The sequence below is a fragment of the Schistocerca cancellata genome, chromosome 10 (assembly GCF_023864275.1).
Source record: "Schistocerca cancellata isolate TAMUIC-IGC-003103 chromosome 10, iqSchCanc2.1, whole genome shotgun sequence".
NCBI classification, from domain to species: domain Eukaryota; kingdom Metazoa; phylum Arthropoda; class Insecta; order Orthoptera; family Acrididae; genus Schistocerca; species Schistocerca cancellata.
Window position 1 is genome coordinate 70,157,939 of NC_064635.1, and position 21,963 is coordinate 70,179,901.

Sequence of the window (21,963 nt, forward strand, 5' to 3'; positions counted from 1 at the left end):
ACAGTTTTGAACCCCACTCATGATGGAAATATATTGGATCTAATAGCAACATAAACACGCCTAACCTGTCTGAGGATGGTCACATTGAAACTAGAATTAGTGATCATTATGCGGTTATGGCAACAATGGTTACCAAAATACAGCTAAAACAAGTATAAAGATACATGTGGTCAGTACATTAGACAGAAAAGCAAGGATGTCATATTTCAGTGAGATATTTGAAACCCTCAGCACAGGGCAAGAGGATGTAGAGGAACTGTGGCTCATGTTTAAAAGAACAGTTGACATGCATTGGATAGATATGTACAGAGTACAACAATTCATAATTGGAGGAACACCCCATGGTACACAGCCACTTAAAGAAATTTCTAAGGAAACAGACTACTGTATAATAAATGTAAAACAAAAGCATAGGACTGTAGATAGAGAGGTGCTGAATGAAACACATTTGGCTACCAAGAGATCAGCACGGCACTTGCAATCATTACTGGAACAGAATATCAACAAATGATCTTTCCCAAAACTCAAAAGCAATTCTGCTCATATGTAAAGACAGTTAGTGGCTCCAGTGACATACAAATGAGGCAGGCACTGAAAATGAGCAAAGTAAAAGATGAAATACTTAATTCAGTTTTCAAATGTTTCTTTACAAGGAAAACACAGGAGAAATGCTCCAATTTAATCCTCGTTCCACTGAAAAGGAGAGCAAAGTAAGTGTTAAGTGTCAGTGGTGTTGAGAAACAGCTGAAATCCTTGGAACTAAACAAAGCATGAAGGACCAATGGAACCCCTATCAGTTCTATTTCTATACTGCATTTGTGGCCAAGTTATTCCCTCTTCTGACTATAATCTGCTGTACATCCCTTTGGCAAAAAAATAGTTTGAAGACAGAACAGGTCACAACCAGTTCCCAGAACGGTAGTAGAAGTCATCCAAAAAATTACCACCCAATCCTTGACATCTGTTTGTTATAGAATCATAGAACATATTCTGAGCTCAAACATAATGAACTATCTTGAACGGAATACCTGCTTCAATGCCAACCATCATGGCTTCCAAAAACATCAATCATGTGAAACCCAACTCACACTTTTCTCATACAACATACTGGAAGCTTCGGATCAAGGCAGTCTGGTAGATGCAGTATTTCTTGACTTCCAAAAAGCATCTGGCTCCGTACAACACCTATGCTTATTGTCAAAAGTACCATCATATGGGGTATCGAGTGGAATTCGTGACTGGATTGAGAGCTTTTTGGTAGGCAGGATGCAGCTCGTTATCTTAGATGGATAGTCATTGTCTGTTGTAGAGGTAACTTCGGATGTGACCCTGGGAAGTGTGGTAAGACCCTTGCTATTTATGTTGTATATTAATGATCTTGAAGACAGTATTAATAGTAAACTCAGACTTTTTGCAGGTTATGCAGTTATCTATAATGAATTGTCTGAAAGAAGACGTATAAATATTCAGTAGGATTTGGATAAGATTTCCAAGTGGTGCAAAGATTGGCAACTTTCTTTAAATGTTCAGAAATGTAAAATTGTGCACTTAAAAAATATCAATATCAATAAGCCACAGCTGGAAGTGGAAAACTCATAAAAATACCTGGCTGGAACAATTCGTAGGAGTACGAAATTGAATGATAACGCTGGCTCTCTTGTGGGTAATGCATGTGATACACTTTAGTTTATTGATAGAATATTGAGGAAACACAATCAGTCTACAAAGGAGATTGCTAACAAATCACTCATGTAACCCATTCTATAAAACTGCTAAAGTGTGTAGGACCCCTACCATATAGGACTAACAGGTGATACAGAACTTATACAATGAAGACCAGCACAAATGGTCAAAGGTTTCTTTGACCCATATGAGAGTCACAGAGATACTGAAGAAACTGAACTGGCAGGCTCTTGAAGACAGACATCTGCTATCTCAAGAAGGCCTATTTACAAAGGTTTGAGAACAGGATTTGAATGATTACAGCGGGATTATACTAAAACACCCTACGTATAACTCACATAGGAATCCTGAGGACAAGATCTGATTAATTACAGCACACACAGAGGCATTTAAACATGCATTCTTCCAACACTCCAAATGTGAATGGAACAGCAAGAAACCCTAATAACTGGTACAATGGCACGTACCCTCAGCCATGCACTTCTCAGTGGTTTGCAGAGTATAGATGTAGGCGTAGGCCGTCTCTCACATGCACTAAGTGAATACTGGGCTGGTACCCATGTCCTACCTCAGATACATGCTACGCAAATAATTACAATGCTTTCACACACTTACATATATTATTTACTCTCAACACAGAGAGCCGATTCCATCCTGGGGGGAGAGTGGGAGTGTGTGTCAATAGACCTTACATGTTTGTTCTCCTCCATAATCAGCAGCAATACTGGAAGCATATACACTCCTGGAAATGGAAAAAAGAACACATTGACACCAGTGTGTCAGACCCACCATACTTGCTCCGGACACTGCGAGAGGGCTGTACAAGCAATGATCACACGCACGGCACAGCGGACACACCAGGAACCGCGGTGTTGGCCGTCAAATGGCGCTAGCTGCGCAGCATTTGTGCACCGCCGCCGTCAGTGTCAGCCAGTTTGCCGTGGCATACGGAGCTCCATCGCAGTCTTTAACACTGGTAGCATGCCGCGACAGCATGGACGTGAACCGTATGTGCAGTTGACGGACTTTGAGCGAGGGCATATAGTGGGCATGCGGGAGGCTGGGTGGACGTACCGCCGAATTGCTCAACACGTGGGGCGTGAGGTCTCCACAGTACATCGATGTTGTCGCCAGTGGTCGGCGGAAGGTGCACGTGCCCGTCAACCTGGGACCGGACCGCAGCGACGCACGGATGCACGCCAAGACCGTAGGATCCTACGCAGTGCCGTAGGGGACCGCACCGCCACTTCCCAGCAAATTAGGGACACTGTTGCTCCTGGGGTATCGGCGAGGACCATTCGCAACCGTCTCCATGAAGCTGGGCTACGGTCCCGCACACCGTTAGGCTGTCTTCCGCTCACGCCCCAACATCGTGCAGCCCGCCTCCAGTGGTGTCGCGACAGACGTGAATGGAGGGACGAATGGAGACGTGTCGTCTTCAGCGATGAGAGTCGCTTCTGCCTTGGTGCCAATGATGGTCGTATGCGTGTTTGGCGCCGTGCAGGTGAGCGCCACAATCAGGACTGCATACGACCGAGGCACACAGGGCCAACACCCGGCATCATGGTGTGGGGAGCGATCTCCTACACTGGCCGTACACCACTGGTGATCGTCGAGGGGACACTGAATAGTGCACGGTACATCCAAACCGTCATCGAACCCATCGTTCTACCATTCCTAGACCGGCAAGGGAACTTGCTGTTCCAACAGGACAATGCACGTCCGCATGTATCCCGTGCCACCCAACGTGCTCTAGAAGGTGTAAGTCAACTACCCTGGCCAGCAAGATCTCCGGATCTGTCCCCCATTGAGCATGTTTGGGACTGGATGAAGCGTCGTCTCACGCGGTCTGCACGTCCAGCACGAACGCTGGTCCAACTGAGGCGCCAGGTGGAAATGGCATGGCAAGCCGTTCCACAGGACTACATCCAGCATCACTACGATCGTCTCCATGGGAGAATAGCAGCCTGCATTGCTGCGAAAGGTGGATACACACTGTACTAGTGCCGACATTGTGCATGCTCTGTTGCCTGTGGTTCTGTCATTGTGATCATGTGATGTATCTGACCCCAGGAATGTGTCAATAAAGTTTCCCCTTCCTGGGACAATGAATTCACGGTGTTCTTATTTCAATTTCCAGGAGTGTAGAATGATCCACTATCACATCCCAATTTTGTTTCATTTCTGTTCTGTCAGAAACAAAGAAGAACATGAACCTTTTAAGAATAAGAAGTGGAAGAGAAGAGCTATAAATAATAGAGGAATTTACCTATTTGGGAAGCAAGATTACAAGGGATGGTAGAAGCTGGAAAGTAACAGTGAGCAGAATAATACAGGCTGAAATTGCATTCAGTTTATGAAAGAACTTATTCACCAGCAAGAACATTACTCTGAAAATAAGGGAATGGGTTATGAAAGCATTTGCTTGGAGTGTGTCGCTACAGGGTGAGACACTTGGACAGTAGGAAACCAAGAGAGAAGACAGTTAGAAGGCCTGGAGATCTGGTGCTGCAAAAGGATGAAGAGGACCAGCTAGAGAGACAGAGTGATCAATGGAGAGGTGCTGAAAAGAGTACAGGAAATCAGATTTATGTGGAAGCACATCCAAAGAAGATGAAACGAACTTATTTTAAGACACAGTAACATCACTGGGGTAATAACGGAAGGTGCTATTGAGGGGAGGAATCCCTTTGGATGCCCAAGGATGTCATACATGCAGCAGATTATGAATGATGTTGGATACACTACATACACAGAAACAGAGAGAAAGGCAGAATGGAATATTTCTGCAAACCAATCTCGGGGTTGAACACTTGAGAGAGAGAGAGAGAGAGAGAGAGAGAGAGAGAGAGAGAGAGAGAGAGAGAGAGAGAGACTGCTTGTGAATTTGTTGTGTATGTGTTCTGTTTCACTGTTTCTCACCAAAAAGGTGCTGGCCCCACGAAGACACTTATCACGGAAGAGGCTGAAGGTAACACTGCTGTGCACAAAGTGCTGAAAAGTACCGCAGACCACATCACTGAGACTCCAGCTTATGATATGGATTGGTCCAACAGATAATGAAGGAGATTAATTAGAGGCCATGATAATCAAACTTAATCAAAGCATTGTGAGTGGGGGCGCTGATGTTAGGATGTTTGATGAATCCAAATTACAATGGATGGAACATTAACTACTACAAAGCCATGTTCCTTGTGGGTGGCTTTACAGCCAGCCATTATTGGGCTTCTACCAAGAACAATCCTGAAGCTGCAGTAGATAGTGTGGTGTGGTATTCATGATGATTTATTGGTCCAAAAATGTACATTTACATATACAACAACAAAGTTAGGAAATTACTGTGAAAGCAAAGAGAGCTTCACTCCAAATTTAAACGCAGCCAAAACCTCTCAGACAAACAGAAGCTAAACGATGTCAAAGTTAGCGTAAGGAGGGCTATGCGTGAAGCGTTTAGTGAATTCGAAAGTAAAATACTAGGTGCCGACTTGACAGAAAATCCTAGGAAGTTCTGGTCTTACGTTAAATCAGTAAGTGGCTCGAAACAGCATGTCCAGACACTCCGGGATGATGATGGCATTGAAACAGAGGATGACAAGGGTAAAGCTGAAATACTAAACACCTTTTTCCAAAGCTGTTTCACAGAGGAAGACCGCACTGCAGTTCCTTCTCTAAATCCTCGCACAAACGAAAAAATGGCTGACATCGAAATAAGTGTCCAAGGAATAGAAAAGCAACTGGAATCACTCAACAGAGGAAAGTCCACTGGACCTGACGGGATACCAATTCGATTCTACACAGAGTACGCGAAAGAACTTGCCCCCCTTCTAACAGCCGTGTACCGCAAGTCTCTAGAGGAACGGAAGGTTCCAAATGATTGGAAAAGAGCACAGGTAGTCCCAGTCTTCAAGAAGGGTCGTCGAACAGATGCGCAAAACTATAGACCTATATCTCTGACGTCGATCTGTTGTAGAATTTTAGAACATGTTTTTTGCTCGAGTATCATGTCGTTTTTCGAAAATCAGAATCTACTATGTAGGAATCAACATGGATTCCGGAAACAGCGATCGTGTGAGACCCAACTCGCTCTATTTGTTCATGAGACCCAGAAAATATTAGATACAGGCTCCCAGGTAGTTGCTATTTTTCTTGACTTCCGGAAGGCGTTCGATACAGTTCCGCACTGTCGCCTGATAAACAAAGTAAGAGCCTACGGAATATCAGACCAGCTGTGTGGCTGGATTGAAGAGTTTTTAGCAAACAGAACACAGCATGTTGTTATCAACGGAGATACGTCTACAGACGTTAAAGTAACTTCTGGCGTGCCACAGGGGAGTGTTATGGGACCATTGCTTTTCACAATATATATAAATGACCTAGTAGATAGTGTCGGAAGTTCCATGCGGCTTTTCGCGGATGATGCTGTAGTATACAGAGAAGTTGCAGCATTAGAAAATTGTAGCGAAATGCAGGAAGATCTGCAGCGGATAGGCACTTGGTGTAGGGAGTGGCAACTGACCCTTAACATAGACAAATGTAATGTATTGAGAATACATAGAAAGAAGGATCCTTTATTGCATGATTATATGATAGCGGAACAAACACTGGTAGCAGTTACTTCTGTAAAATATCTGGGAGTATGCGTGCGGAACGATTTGAAGTGGAATGATCATATAAAATTAATTGTTGGTAAGGCGGGTATCAGGTTGAGATTCATTGGGAGAGTCCTTAGAAAATGTAGTCCATCAACAAAGGAGGTGGCTTACAAAACACTCGTTCGACCTATACTTGAGTATTGCTCAGCAGTGTGGGATCCGCACCAGATCGGGTTGACGGAGGAGATAGAGAAGATCCAAAGAAGAGCGGCGCATTTCGTCATAGGGTTATTTGGTAACCGTGATAGCATTACGGAGATGTTTAACAAACTCAAGTGGCAGACTCTGCAAGAGAGGCGCTCTGCATCGCGGTGTAGCTTGCTCGCCAGGTTTTGAGAGGGTGCGTTTCTGGATGTGGTATCGAATATATTGCTTCTCCCTACTTATACCTCCCGAGGAGATCACAAATGTAAAATTAGAGAGATTAGAGCGCGCACAGAGGCTTTCAGACAGTCGTTCTTCCCGCGAACCATACGCGACTGGAACAGGAAAGGGAGGTAATGACAGTGGCACGTAAAGTGCCCTCCCCCATACACCGTTGGGTGGCTTGCGGAGTATAAATGTAGATGTAGATGTACATCACACTCCACAATCCATCTAACAGTGGCAGAGGGTGCTTCTGGTATGACTAACTGAAGCTCTCTACTTTGTTCCACTCACGAATGACACACAGGAAGAATGATTACCGATGAGCCTCTGTATTAGCTCTAATTTCACAAATTTTCTCGTCGTGGTCTTTCCGTGAGCTGTATGTGGGAGGAAGTAATTGTCCGACTTCCCAGAACGTGCTCTCTCGAAATTTTGGTAGTAAACCTCTCCATGATGAACAATGCCTCTCTTGTAACATCTGTCAATGGAGTGTGTTGAGCATTTCTGTAATGCTCTCAGGCTGACTAAATGATCCTGTGACAAAACATGCCGCTCTTCACTGGAACTTCTCTCTCTTCTATCAGTCCGACCTGGTAAAGATCCCACATAGATGAAACCCAGCCTGGCATCTGCTTCTCCTACCATTTGTTTTATGTGGTCAATCCACTTAAGGTTACTCTGGATAGTTACTCCTACATGTTTTATGATAGACATGTTTCCAGCAATTCATCATCAGTAGTGTAGTTGTCGATTTCTTTTCCTATTTATGCATATGTTGTATTTATTTACATTCGGGGTCAACTGACAGAGCCTGCATCTTTCATCAATCCTCTGCAGGTCATTCTGCAAATTTATATTCTCTTCTGACACTGCTACTTTCTAATAGACAACCACATCATTCGAGAGCAGTCTTAAAGCGCTTTAAACATTTTCTACTAAATCATTTATATACACTGTAATCAGTAATGGTACTAACACACTTCCTTGGGGTACTCCGGAAATAGCCTCTACAATTGTGGATTCTATTCCATTAAAAGAGTGATATATTGAGTTCTGTCTGCAATGAACCTTGATTCCAGTCACAAATCTCATCCGATATTCAGTAAGCTTTTAATTTTTTTTCACTAAATGGCAGTGTGGAATGGTGTCAAACACCCTCTTGAAGTTAATGTGTTCTCTATAGCCCTATGGATCTTATGGAAGAACAGAGTGAGCTGAGTTTCATGAGATCTCTATTTGTAGAATCCACGCTCATTTTTCGAGAGGGGATTTTCATTCTCCAAAAGCATCATAATTCTTGAGCATAAAACATGTTTCGAAAGTCTGCAACAGAATGCCATTAATGATATAGGGCTATAATTATTTGCAGCTTTCCTACGACCCTTTTTGAAAATTGAATTGACTGCACTTTTTTCCAGTTGATGGGTACCCCCCACTGCTCTAGTGATCTACGATAAACTGTTGCTAGAAGTGGAGCAAGTTTTTTTGCATAATATTTGTAGAATCTCTCAGACATCTCATCTGGTCCTGAAGTCTCTCCACAGCTAAGTGATTGTAGTGGTTTTTCTATTCCATGATCGGTTACCTCCATATCTGCATTTTGACATCTGTATGATATCTGAAAGGCGGGACCGTGTTACGATCTTCTGCGGTGAAACAATTTCAGAAGACCAAATTCAGTATTTCGGTCTTCTCTCTGTTATCTCCTGTTTCGGTGCCAGCATGGTCACTGAGTGAATGAACACAGGATTTTGAACCACTTACTGACTTTACGTAGACCAAAACCTCTTAGTGTTTTTATTCAGATCGGTTGACTAAATTTTACTTTCAAAGTCACTAAATCCTTCTATCATTGCTCTCTTTACACTCATTTTTTGCTTCGTTCAGCTTTTGTTTGTCAGCTAGGTTTTGACTTCTCTTGAATCTGTGGTAAAGTCCTCTTTGTTTATGTAGCAGTTTTCTAACACAGCTATTAAACCTCAGTGGGTCTTTCTCATCTCTTAAGACTTCATTCAGAACATACTTATATAATGCGTAAGGCTTTTGGTGTTTCATTCTCAGCACTGAATATTTAATGCTACCTGCTCAGATACTTTGCAATTTGTATGTTGTCACTCTTGGTGAGTAAAAATAGTTGCCTATCTTTCTTAACATTAATCATATATCGGTGATGTTTCTGAGACATATCGAGTCTCACCTTCATCTACAATGATGACGACGTAGGCTGATGCAATGAATTAAAATTTGTGTCGGTGCCCGGATTTGAACCCGAGTCAATAGTCAATACTGAAGCGAGTTTAGAAGGTGAAGAGCAATGGTCTGATTGTGAATTGGAGTTTGTATTGGGGAGGGAGACATGCTAGGGTAATCTGTACAGTTACGGCAGCTGGAGTGCCAATGTAGCACAAAGGATAGTGCTTCTGCCTAGGAAGCAGGAGACTCAGATTTGAATCCTGGCACTGGCACAAATTTTCATTCACTGCTTCAATCCATACCATAATTGTAGGTTTCTTACAATTCCTTGATAAATCCATAGTCACAGTTGCCTAATGATCACTGATACCTTCCTCTAAACTTACTGTTCGTAACTCCGTTTGTTGCTAGGAGGTTTAAGATATTACTTTCACAAGTTGGTTTTCGAGTTATCTGCTCAAAGAAATTTTCGTTATCTGCTCAAAGTAATTTTCGGACAACACATTCAGAATACTGTCACACAACTCTCTGTCTCTGCCACCAGTTTTGGCAACATGACTCTCCCAATCTATACCTGTGAAATTGAAGTCACCTCCTATTACAACAGCTTCATCAGGAAAATTACTAATGATAATTTGCAGGTTTCCTCTGAAATGCTCTATCACTATAGCTCCTGACCCAGGCAGTCTATAAAAGTATCCAATTGCCATTTTTGACCAACCTTCGATGTTTAAATTACATTCAGAAACCGTGATAACCTTGCCAGATATCAAATTCTTTACTGCAATAAATACACCCCACAATTGGCGACTACCCAATCCTTATGATAAATATTTCAATCTGAACCCAGTATCTCATTACTATTCACTTCCGGTGTCAACCAACTTTCTGTTCCTCATACTATCTGGGTATTACAACCTTTGAAAAGTGATACTAATTCTGGGATCCTTTGTCAGACGCTCCTGTAGTTTACTAATATCATATTAAGCTTTTCTGTATCTCATCTGCCAGGGGGATAATTCCTCGAGAACATTCTTCGTGGAACAATGAATGTGGCAAGGTCTCTGCACGCACTACAAACTTTTGTTCATCTCCTTGTTGCAAACTGAGATGATGTGGACAATGTGTAGTTTGTGCAGAATGGTGCACCTCTACACTTTGGACTGCATTCACAAGAATAACTTGAAAATGCTTTTTTCAGGCTGTGTTTTTGGACACCACAGAAATGTTGAGCAGCCACCAATGCGTACAGGCATGACCCTATCATATTTCTTTCTGTGGGGTATCTGAAATAGAAAATGCACACCAGAAAACCACCTGATTTGAACAATTTCATATCAGGGATAAGTGTGTGTGTGCATTGCAAATGTTATGTTGTTGGTCAGGAATGTTGCACTTTGACGGCAGTGGTGTGATACTATTAGCTGGTGTCTGCGTTAAAATGTGAACAGCCACATTGTGTTGTGAATAATTGAGGTAATTTGTACAAAAGAGGTAAATTCATAAACACTTTGTGACACAAATGAAATCTAGAGGGGAAAAGGGGGGGGGGGGGGGACAAACGCTGTTGTTCAATTACTCAAGAAGGTATATGTTTCAAAACACCATTCATGTCCAGAAATTTCACATGAAACAAGACAGGCTCAAGGAACACTGATTTCACTAACAAACAAAATGTCTGAACAATCCAGAGGATGCTGCAGTTCTTTCTTGGGTCTCTTTTTTCTCTCTCTCAAAACAATGAAACTTACTTTTTGATGGCACTTATACTGTTTGGCATCAGGGCTGTCACAGCTATTTCCACAATTACACTCACTCCTCTGTTTACCATACAGTGTTAAAAACCATTGACTGTCAACTATTAGCCAGCAGATACTGAGAAACACTTATACAAAAACAAGTTAACAAGTTTATTAGATCACAAATTCAACATTTTACTACATAATGAGATCTCATCAACAACAAAAATAAATTATTCTTACAACAGAACATATGATATATTGTTACACTGTTCTTTGCATAAATTTTTAAACACCACATACGTCATACAAAAAGAAGGCTAAATGGGCACAAATTGCTGTTCTATATTGCACCATTCCGTTCGTTTCATTGCATGTAAGGGAACTCTTGGGAAGAACATGAAGTCTACACAAGAGAAAAGGTCACACCACTAAGGCAGTCAGCAGTGAATGTAATACAATGTACTCATCAAGCAGTCCATCTCTCTCTCTCTCTCTCTCTCTCTCTCTCTCTCTCTCTCTCTCACACACACACACACACACACACACACACACACACACACACACACACACACACCTGTTTTCCAAATTATCAATCTGCATCTTTTATGTGCCATGAGCTCTATGCTTCATACATTTTAAAGATGCATATCTGAAAAACTGTTATGTGGGTGTCCAATCACTTGCTACATAGGGCAGAATAATGTGCCTTTACTAGCCACTTTTCACCAGATAGGAGAAAGAAACACACATCCACCAATTTGAAAGTGACTGCACAGAAGAATGTGAACCTGTATTCAGCTGGCAGTAACAGAAAATTAACAAAAAGCTCTTTGAGAGTTGCAATGCCAAAAGCACTATACTACTAGCACTGTGTTTCACTAGTACGACAAGTCTAGCATTCTGCAACATTGCACTTTATGGGATTTTAATTTCCACACACACACACACACACACACACACACACACACACACACACAAATATCTTCCCTCACGTTTTCAACATCCTTTGAACAAGCGTAGCACGTTCATCACTTTACAATTACATAGAGGACAACGTTTTGTAGTTTTCCACACTCTCACTGTGCATTTATAGCAACAGCACATATGTGCATATTTCGAATGCACAAAAATTCCATCCAGTGATCTTGAATAACACGTCATACATTTATCGACATCAACAATTGGCTTTTCTTTTGGTATGTCACTCTTTGAAATAAAGCAGAGATCAGTCTGAGTTTTCACAGAGCGCAGTTCACAGACACTTCCCTTACTGGAATGCTGCACATAGTCAACCTCATCAACAATCCGACTTGTGTGTTGCTGCCCAGTGTCCACTTCATCAACACCCTGACTCACAGAAGGCCAAACAGCATCAACTTTATCAACACCCCAACTTGTGCAAGGGCACGCAGAGTCAACTTCATTAACACTTTGACTCATGGAAGGTCGCACAGAGTCAATTTCATCAACATCCTGACTCGTGGAAGGTCGCACAGAGTCAATTTCATCGACACCCTGACTCGAGGAAGGCCACACAGCGTCGACTTCATCAACATCCTGACTCGTGGAAGGTCGCACAGAGTCAATTTCATCGACACCCTGGCTCGTGGAAGGATGCACAGCGTCGACTTCATCGACACCCTGGCTCGTGGAAGGATGCACAGCGTCGACTTCATCAACACCCTGGCTCGTGGAAGGATGCACAGCGTCGACTTCATCAACACCCTGGCTCGTGGAAGGATGCACAGCGTCGACTTCATCAACACCCTGACTCGTGGAAGGATGCACAGCGTCGACTTCATCAACACCCTGACTCGTGGAAGGATGCACAGCGTCGACTTCATCAACACCCTGACTCGTGGAAGGATGCACAGCGTCGACTTCATCAACACCCTGACTCGTGGAAGGATGCACAGCGTCGACTTCATCAACACCCTGACTCGTGGAAGGATGCACAGCGTCGACTTCATCAACACCCTGACTCGTGGAAGAATGCACAGCGTCGACTTCATCAACACCCTGACTCGTGGAAGGATGCACAGCATCGACTTCATCAACACCCTGACTCGTGGAAGGATGCACAGCGTCGACTTCATCAACACCCTGACTCGTGGAAGGATGCACAGCGTCGACTTCATCAACACCCTGACTTGTGGAAGGATGCACAGTGTCAACTTCATCAACACCCTGACTCATGGAAGGATGCACAGCGTCGACTTCATCAACACCCTGACTCATGGAAGGATTCACAGTGTTAACTTCATCAACACATTGATTCCTGTAAGGCTCCACAGCATCAACTTCATCCACACTTCTATACAAAGTCCGCACAGCATGAACAGCTCTTTGAACATCTCGACATGATGTCTGTGATGATGAGTCAATTTGACTGCTGTCTTGATGTAAATTATTTGACTGTGAGGCAATCACACAAGCTTCTCGACGTGTGACACGCGCTAACAAATCGACTACATCAACACTTTGTCTCAAGTCAAGTCCCAGTGAGCTGACTTTCAAACTGTGCTCTCTGGTGCTGGAGAGCTTGATGCCATGGAATTCCCGAGTATCGGCACCAGAGTCTGGACTCAGGCTGGAGTCACTGTCTTTGCCACTTGCCGGCAGGGCAGAGGCAACTGTGCTCTGACTACAGGCCACGCCACTGCTTTGGCTGCAAGCTACACCGCTGTCCCTGTTCTCCTGGGAACACGATTCCAGTTTTACTCCACTAAAAGCTATTGGTGATGTTTTCAAATCATCACAGCTTTTAAAAGTGTCTCTGAACATCGTACTGTTGGGCTGAAATTTGTTTGTGCTTGTAGTCCTCTCACTGACTACCTTCATAGCTATGGAATTCCTTGCAGTGGCCACTCCCTTTGAGCTCTTCCTCTTTCTTCTCTTCCTTGGTTTCACCCGCGGCTGGTACATGTCCCGCCTCACCTAGAATAAAGAGAAAATTAATTGGTAGATTTACAATTTTTGCTGTTTCAGATTTTGAGGTCTTTTTATAGAAACTTAAACATCACAATTCTACAAAAGGAACCCCATATTGTCATATCACATATCATTTCTTTAAAAATTAGTACCTTCAATTTTTTTTATTTTACTGTTTTTTGTGTGAGCATGAATCATTACAACAATGCCATCTACTGGAATACATCTACTTAAAGGAACTAATTGACTGTTTTAAGATGGATGACAGCACATACTAAGCTGCTTAAGACTGTTTTTTGTTGTGAATGCATTTATACAAGCAGTAATAATTGTTCCAAAAAGTAAGAAATTAATATACAAGGCCAACCATTTTGTTATCTATCATATGTAACTCAACACTGTGTAATGGAAAGGATGAATTGTGTAAATAATTCAAATTAAAATAACTTATAGGAAGGCAGCAAAGTGACATCATCACAACCACCAATAATTTGACAGGTGCGCACCCAGTTATTTTCGAGGTAAAATTGCAGCAAGTAAGCGCTGTGCAATGGAATTTAAAACCTCAGTGTACAGAGCAATTCCTGAAAGGTAACACACAAACGTGCACAGGTGACACCTCTGCCCCCCCCCCCCTCCCCGCCCACTCACAAGTCAGAAGTTGTCAATAGAGAAAATTAATAACCACCATGGGATTAGGTAGCTTTAAACCTGTCCCTCTGTTTTTTGAAACGAGAGACAGCAGGATTCCATACAGAATGAATACATGGAGCAGCAGTATTGTTTTTTGATAAGGGGGAGAACACAATTCCAGGCAGAATTTAAGCAAAAACCTATATATATATATATAGTGAAGAAGAACTCCAGAATTTCCTCTCCAACCTCAACTCCTTTGGTTCCATCAGATTCACTTGGTCCTACTCCAAATCCCATGCCACTTTCCTTGATGTTGACCTTCACCTGTCCAATGGCCAGCTTCACACGTCCGTCCACATCAAACCCACCAACAAGCAACAGTACCTCCATTACGACAGCTGCCACCCATTCCACATCAAACGGTCCCTTCCCTACAGCCTAGGTCTTCGTGGCAAACGAATCTGCTCCAGTCCGGAATCCCTGAAGCATTACACCAACAACCTGACAACAGCTTTCGCATCCCGCAACTACCCTCCCGACCTGGTACAGAAGCAAATAACCAGAGCCACTTCCTCATCCTCTCAAACCCAGAACCTCTCACAGAAGAACCACAAAAGTGCCCCACTTGTGACAGGATACTTTCCGGGACTGGACCAGATTCTGAATGTGGCTCTCCAGCAGGGATACGACTTCCTCAAATCCTGCCCTGAAATGAGATCCATCCTTCATGAAATCCTCCCCACTCCACCAAGAGTGTCTTTCCGCCATCCACCTAACCTTCGTAACCTCTTAGTTCATCCCTATGAAATCCCCAAACCACCTTCCCTACCCTCTGGCTCCTACCCTTGTAACCGCCCCCGGTGTAAAACCTGTCCCATGCACCCTCCCACCACCACCTACTCCAGTCCTGTAACCCGGAAGGTGTACACAATCAAAGGCAGAGCCACGTGTGAAAGCACCCACGTGATCTACCAACTGACCTGCCTACACTGTGATGCATTCTATGTGGGAATGACCAGCAACAAACTGTCCATTCGCATGAATGGACACAGGCAGACAGTGTTTGTTGGTAATGAGGATCACCCTGTGGCTAAACATGCCTTGGTGCACGACCAGCACATCTTGGCGCAGTGTTACACCGTCCGGGTTATCTGGATACTTCCTACTAACACCAACCTATCCGAGCTCCGGAGATGGGAACTTGCTCTTCAATATATCCTCTCTTCCCGTTATCCACCAGGCCTCAATCTCCGCTACTTTCAAATTTCCGCCACTCATACCTCACCTGTCATTCATCAACATCTTTGCCTCTGCACTTCTGCCTCGACTGACATCTCTGCCCAAACTCTTTGTCTTTAAATATGTCTGCTTGTGTCTGTATATGTGTGGATGGATATGTGTGTGTGTGCGAGTGTATACCCGTCCTTTTTTCCCCCTAAGGTAAGTCTTTCCGCTCCCGGGACTGGAATGACTCCTTACCCTCTCCCTTAAAACCCACATCCTTTCGTCTTTCCCTCTCCTTCCCTCTTTCCTGATGAGGCAACAGTTTGTTGCGAAAGCTTGAATTTTGTGTGTATGTTTGTGTTCGTTTGTGTGTCTGTCGACCTGCCAGCACTTTCATTTGGTAAGTCACATCATCTTTGTTTTTATATATATTATTTAATGTTAACTGTTTGCTTAATAATTCCACCGCACTAGCTGGAAGTGCAGGCTAGAACCATCGTATTGTTATATTCCATAGGACGACTGGCACCAAGACAATGTCCTGTAATAGCAGAATTGCTCGGCTGTTGAAAGTGTGTGTGTGTGTGTGTGTGTGTGTGTGTGTGTGTGTGTGTGACACACATAGGATTAGTTATGATCAGAAGACCAGTCATCCACAGTCCTGAAAATCTGACCAATATATGACGTGCCACAACTGTAAGGAATATGAGAGGCACTCGCCTCATGCAAACTGAGGTCATCCTTAATGGAACCTAAAAGGACCCTAATCTTAGGTGGTGGTCGAGAAACACATTTCATATCTTATTTTCATAAAACACGACCAGTCCTGTTGGAAATGCTCCCTGTGTAAGGCAGAAAGGCATTACACCTTGGTACCAACTCAGTATTATCATCACCCACCTGGTGCACTGTTGGTCGATAGCACAAAGCACATCTGATCTGTCTTTCACTATATACATTCTGATGCAAGGTGACCTCAAGATGGGCTAACTCAGCTGACAAACTCTCAGGGTCTGAAATGATGTGGGTCCTGTGAACCAAGTTACGAAGTACCCATTAGTGCTGAGCTGTATGGTGACAGCTATAATCCTGCAGATAAATTTCAGTGTGAGTAGGCTTCCTACACACAACATGTCTTAACATACCATCAACCTCCCTCCTGACCAACACATCATGAAAGAGGAGGTAGCCATACTTTTCCACCTCCATCGTGAAATGAATATTCAGGTGTTCTAAGAAGTTGTTCAAATTCTCACTGCCATGATGTCAAACACAAGTATTGTCCAAATATCTGATAAATTGCAGGTATCAATGCCACTGACTCCACAGCATATTCCTTGAACTCTCCCATAAACAAATTTGCCATAACAGGTGTTAACTTCCATTTAGTTTTTATTCAACGACCAGTACTATGAGCAGACAAATGGAGTTGTGATGGGAAGCAAACTATCACCTATTACTGCAAATTTGTTTATGGAGGTCTTTCAGCAATGTGCCTTGGAGTTGGCACATTGAATTATATTTTATTATTACTTTTCCATGTGTGTTGACGATACTTTTTCTGTTTGGTGTCATGGCAGTGAGAACACCAACAACCTTTTAGAATGCCTGAAGTCAATCCACCTCAATATTTGTTTCGCGATGGAGATGGGAAAGTAACGGCTGCCTTCGCTTTCTAGATATGCTGGTCAGGGGAAAGTCGATGGTACATTAAGACATGCTTTGTATAGGAAGCCTACCGTATTTACTCGAATCTAAGCCGCACTCGAATCTAAGCCGCACCTGAAAAATGAGACTCGAAATCAAGGAAAAAAAATTTTCCCGAATCTAAGCCGCACCTGAAATATGAGACTCGAAATTCAAGGGGAGAGTAAAGTTTTAGGCCGCACCTCCAAATCAAAACAAAGTTGGTCCATTGTAATATGAGACACAATTTAGGTCGAATGGATGACGATACTGCTACAGTAGTTTGGTTCTCGTAGTAAGCTTAGCAGTTAGGCTTTACCAGGTAGCCATTGCTATGCGTCAGGCGCTCCGTCCATATTTATGCGGGTACCCTTCATTTTTCACGTGCTTCGTCTGGTTTGGATCGAATGCTTATTTTTCTTTGATCTGATAAGTGCCGTTCTCTTTGTTATAGGTGTTTACGTCAGTCTAAGCTGAAAATGCATTACTGTACTGTGTCATGCACTGTTTGTCACATTCTGTTAATCAGTGTTTACGGCCTGTCACCGCTCGCGGCGTGGCTTGCTTTTGTGCGCACTACCGCCGCTTACAATTAAAAAAAGAAAAAGAGAGGAATCGTCTCATTAGCGAAACAATGGCAAGAGGCTGCTATTTGTTGTTACTAACACTGCTGCTTTCTTTGACGATCAACAAGAACCAAATAATAGACTGCGTATGATAGAAGATGTTCTGAACGAGAGTTTAGCGAAAATTTTTCTCTGTTTGAAAATCTTTGCAGACGTCTTTAGTACATAACATTCTGCACAGAAATTAGTCATCTTAGATTTAAAAATCTAGTCAATTGACGTGCTTCATTTCTGACTGTATCACTATTAGGCATAAGAATAATACGAATATAAACATGAAATGATATGTATATTCTTCGGCGTTTGCTGTTGTCTCACTCTAGTTTCGTAGTTTATTAAGCAGACAGGATTTAAATGAGATAGCAGCAAACACGAAAGAATACATGGCAAAATGTTTATATACATATTATTCTTATGGTGAAGAGAATACTGCATGTGATTCACAATTCATAAAAGTTCCTATTAGCAACCATCTCTTCTCATAGGTAGAAAAAATTCAGAACGTAGAGTTGGCCATATTGACAAACATCCCAAACAGTCTTGCCAGTCGGATTTTCGTAGTACAGTACATTGAAATGTTGCTACATTCGAAGACGAACAATACGGAATTTGTATTTACTTCGTTGGATAATGTATGAAAATGCAGTGGTCGAAACTCGGGGCGGAGAAAAAATTTTGTCTTCCACCTTTTTTTTTTATTTATTTACTGACGCAGAGGTTTTGGCGCCAGTATTTATCTTTGTGCCTGAAAAACATGCATGTGAATCGCTACATATATTCGACGGCAGAAGTTAGTTGTGGCGGCATCTACCAACATTTTTCAGAACTTCCGCTTACTTTGCACTCGATTCTAAGCCGCAGGCGGTTTTTTGGATTACAAAAACCGGAAAAAAAGTGCGGCTTAGATTCGAGTAAATACGGTACTCACACTGACTTTTATCTGCAGGATGATATTTGTCACCATAGAGCTCAGCATAAAGGGGTACTTCTTAAGTTGGTTCACAGAGCCCACATCATTTCAGAACATTAGAATTTGTCAGTTGAGTTAACCCATCTCGAGGTCACTTTTCGTTGGAATGGATATCTACATCTACATCTACATCTATATTCTGCAAACCACCGTGAGGTGCAGGCAGAGGGCACGTCTCATTGTACCAGTTATTAGGGTTTCTTCCCATTCCATTCACTTACGCAGTGTGGGAAGAATGATTCACTGAATACGAGTGTGTGTGTGTGTGTGTGTGTGTGTGTGTGTGTGTGTGTGTGTGTGTGTGTGTGTGGTGTAATTATTCTAATCTTGTCTTCACGATCCCTGTGTGAGCAATATGTATGGGTTTTTAGCATATTCCTGAAGTAATCATCGGAATCCAGTTCTTGAAATGTTTTTGTTGATATTCTCGGGACAATTTACATCTCTCTTCAAGCGTCTACTAGTTCAGTTCTTTCAGTATCTCTATGACACTCTCTCCCACAGATTAAAGAAACCTGTGACCATTTGTACTGCCCTTCTCTGTATCCGTTCAAGCCCCCTGTTAGGACTATCAGGCACAGGTCCAACACACTTTAGCAATATTCTAGGATGGCTCACATGAGTGATTTGTTAGCAATCTCCTTTGTACACCAATTGCACTTCCCCAGTATTCTACTAATAAACTAAAGTCTAGTATCACCTGCTTTACTCACAACTGAGCCTATGTGCTCATTCCATTTGATACCCCTACAAAGTGTCACACCCAGGTATTTGTATGGTTGGCTGATTCCAACAGTGACTCATTAATACTATAGTCACACGATATTACATTATCTCATTATGTGAAGTGCACAGTTTTACATTCCTGAACATTTAAAGAAAGTCGCCAATCTTTGTACCACTCTGAAATCTTATCAAGATCTGACTGATTATTTATGCAACTTCTTTCAGATAGTACTTCATTACAGATAGCTGTACCATCTGCAAAAAGTCTGATCACCGTATTAATATCGTGTGCACGGTCATTAATATACAATATGTACAGCAAGTCCCAACACATGTCCCTGGGGTACACCCAAGGTTACTTCTATGTCTGACAATGACTCCTACATCTCCCTACAAAAATGTCCCAGATCCAGTCACAAATTTCACTTGATACCCCAGATGATAGCATTTTTGACAATAAGCATATGTGTGGTAATGAGCTAAATGCTTTTCAGAAATCAAGAAACAGTGTATCTACCTGACTGCCTTTATCCTAAGCTTTCAGCATGTCATGTGAGAAAAGTGCAAGTTGGGCTTCACATGATCAATGATTTTGGAATCCACACTGGTTGGCATTGAGGTGGTCATTGTGTTCAATATACCTCATTATGTTTGAGCTCAAAATATGTTCTAGGACTGTACAACAAATCAATGTCAAGGATATTGGATGGTAATTCTGTCGATCACTTCTACTGACCTTCTTGAAGATGGGTGTGACCTGCCCACTTCCATCTGACGGAATATGTCAATACACAGAACTGTCGAATGAGGGCAACGGAAAATCCTCATGCAAATCAACCAGTACCACTTCATCCTGAAAAGGTCACTGTGTGGTGTGGGTTTACAGCATCATTTATCATAAAGCCACTTTTTTTCGAAGAGGCAGGTGCTTCCGGTCCTGTTACCAGTACTATCACTGGTAAGTGCTATGATTGTCTTTTGCACAACCACATCATTCCAGCTCCCAAACAGTGTGGATGGGATCATTTTTATGCAAGATGGCGCACCTCTGCACATTGCAAATCCATTTAAGCAGCTGCTGAAGTGCCGTTTTGGAAATGCTAGAATTATCAGCTGCTATTTCCCTATAGCCTGGCCATCCCAATCCCCTGGTCTCAATCTGTGTGACTTCTGGCTGTGGGGATTCCTGAAAGATGTTGTGTTCAGTGTTCTGATTGCAAACTTAGCTGCACTGAAGGCACGCATTGCACAACACATTCTGAATGTTACCATGGAAACACTTCGATCAGTTGTGGAACATGTTTCTCGATTTAAACTTGTTGCAGAAAACTATGGATAGCGTATTGAACACGTTTTGCACCAGTCACACGTAAATTACTAATCCGATTTGATTCTGACAAATGCTTTTTATGCAGTTTTTTTAGCCTCAGGTCAATTAAAAACTGATGTTATTAATGCTTTTTACGCAGTTTTTGGCCTCAGGACAATTAAAAACTGAAGCGAGTGATGCTTTTTATGCTGTTTTTGGCGCCAGGACAATTAAAAACCAATTTTTTCCATCCAATGTGACATGACCTTGCTGCAGTGGATGGGCTTATGTAACTAACAGTATCACACCTGTACACCCATACACACTGAGTAGTACAGTTTGTTTAACGTCAACTGTACACTTTAAGCATTGTTGTATGGTTCATCTGTCATTTGTAGTTGACGACTATTAAATTACGATGCTTACATCACCATTTGTTTTTCTGCTGCCATACGTTTTCCCTCTTCTCCGATAATATTCTGTTGCAATTTGACATAATTCTGACCAGTGGTGTTATTTCCACAACAGTTTGAAAGTTTAACTTTAATTATAGTCACCCTGTATATCCAGTGTGTGGTCAAATATTCTTTTAAACATGAGCCAGAGTTCCTCTACGTGCTCATGACCTGCGCTGAAAGTTTAAAGTTCCTCACTGTGATGTGACACTACTGATTTTTTATCTAGTTTACTGAAATATTCCACTGATCAGCCACAACATGACCATTTACCTGATAGCCAGTGTGTCCACCTCTGGCATGTACAACAGCAGTGACACGTCACTGATTGGAGCTAGCCTCACATCTCAAGTCATCTAATTCCTGTAAATTCCAAGGAGGGGAGTGACAAGTTCTGATGTCACGTTCAATCACATCCCAGATGTGTTCGACTGGGTTCAGGTCTGGCAAGTTGGGGGGCCAGCATATCAATTACAACTTGCAACTATGTTCTTTGAACCACTCCACCACACTCCTGACCTTGAGATGCAGTGCATTATCTTGCTGAAAAATGCCAATGCCGCCGTAAAACAAAACTGCCACGAAGATGTGTAAATGGTCTGCAACCAGTATACTACAACCTTGGCCATCATGGTGCCTTCCGTGAGCTCCAGTGAACCCATGGATACCCACTTGAATGTTTCCCAGAGCATAATGGAGCTGCTGCCAGCTTGTGCCCTTCCCACGGTGCAGGTGTCAAGGAGTTGTTCGCCCGGAAGACA

The 21,963-nt window shown here is 42.6% G+C and overlaps 1 protein-coding gene across 1 annotated transcript in view; it reads right to left on the minus strand.

Moving 5' to 3' along the window:
* LOC126106121 (uncharacterized) overlaps positions 1-21,963 on the minus strand; it is a 116,065-nt gene that overhangs the window by 18,599 nt on the left and 75,503 nt on the right. The window contains exon 7 of the mRNA XM_049912366.1: positions 11,803-13,576. Within this exon, the coding sequence (XP_049768323.1) occupies positions 11,803-13,576 (1,774 nt within the window). The remainder of the gene's footprint in view (positions 1-11,802; positions 13,577-21,963) is intronic.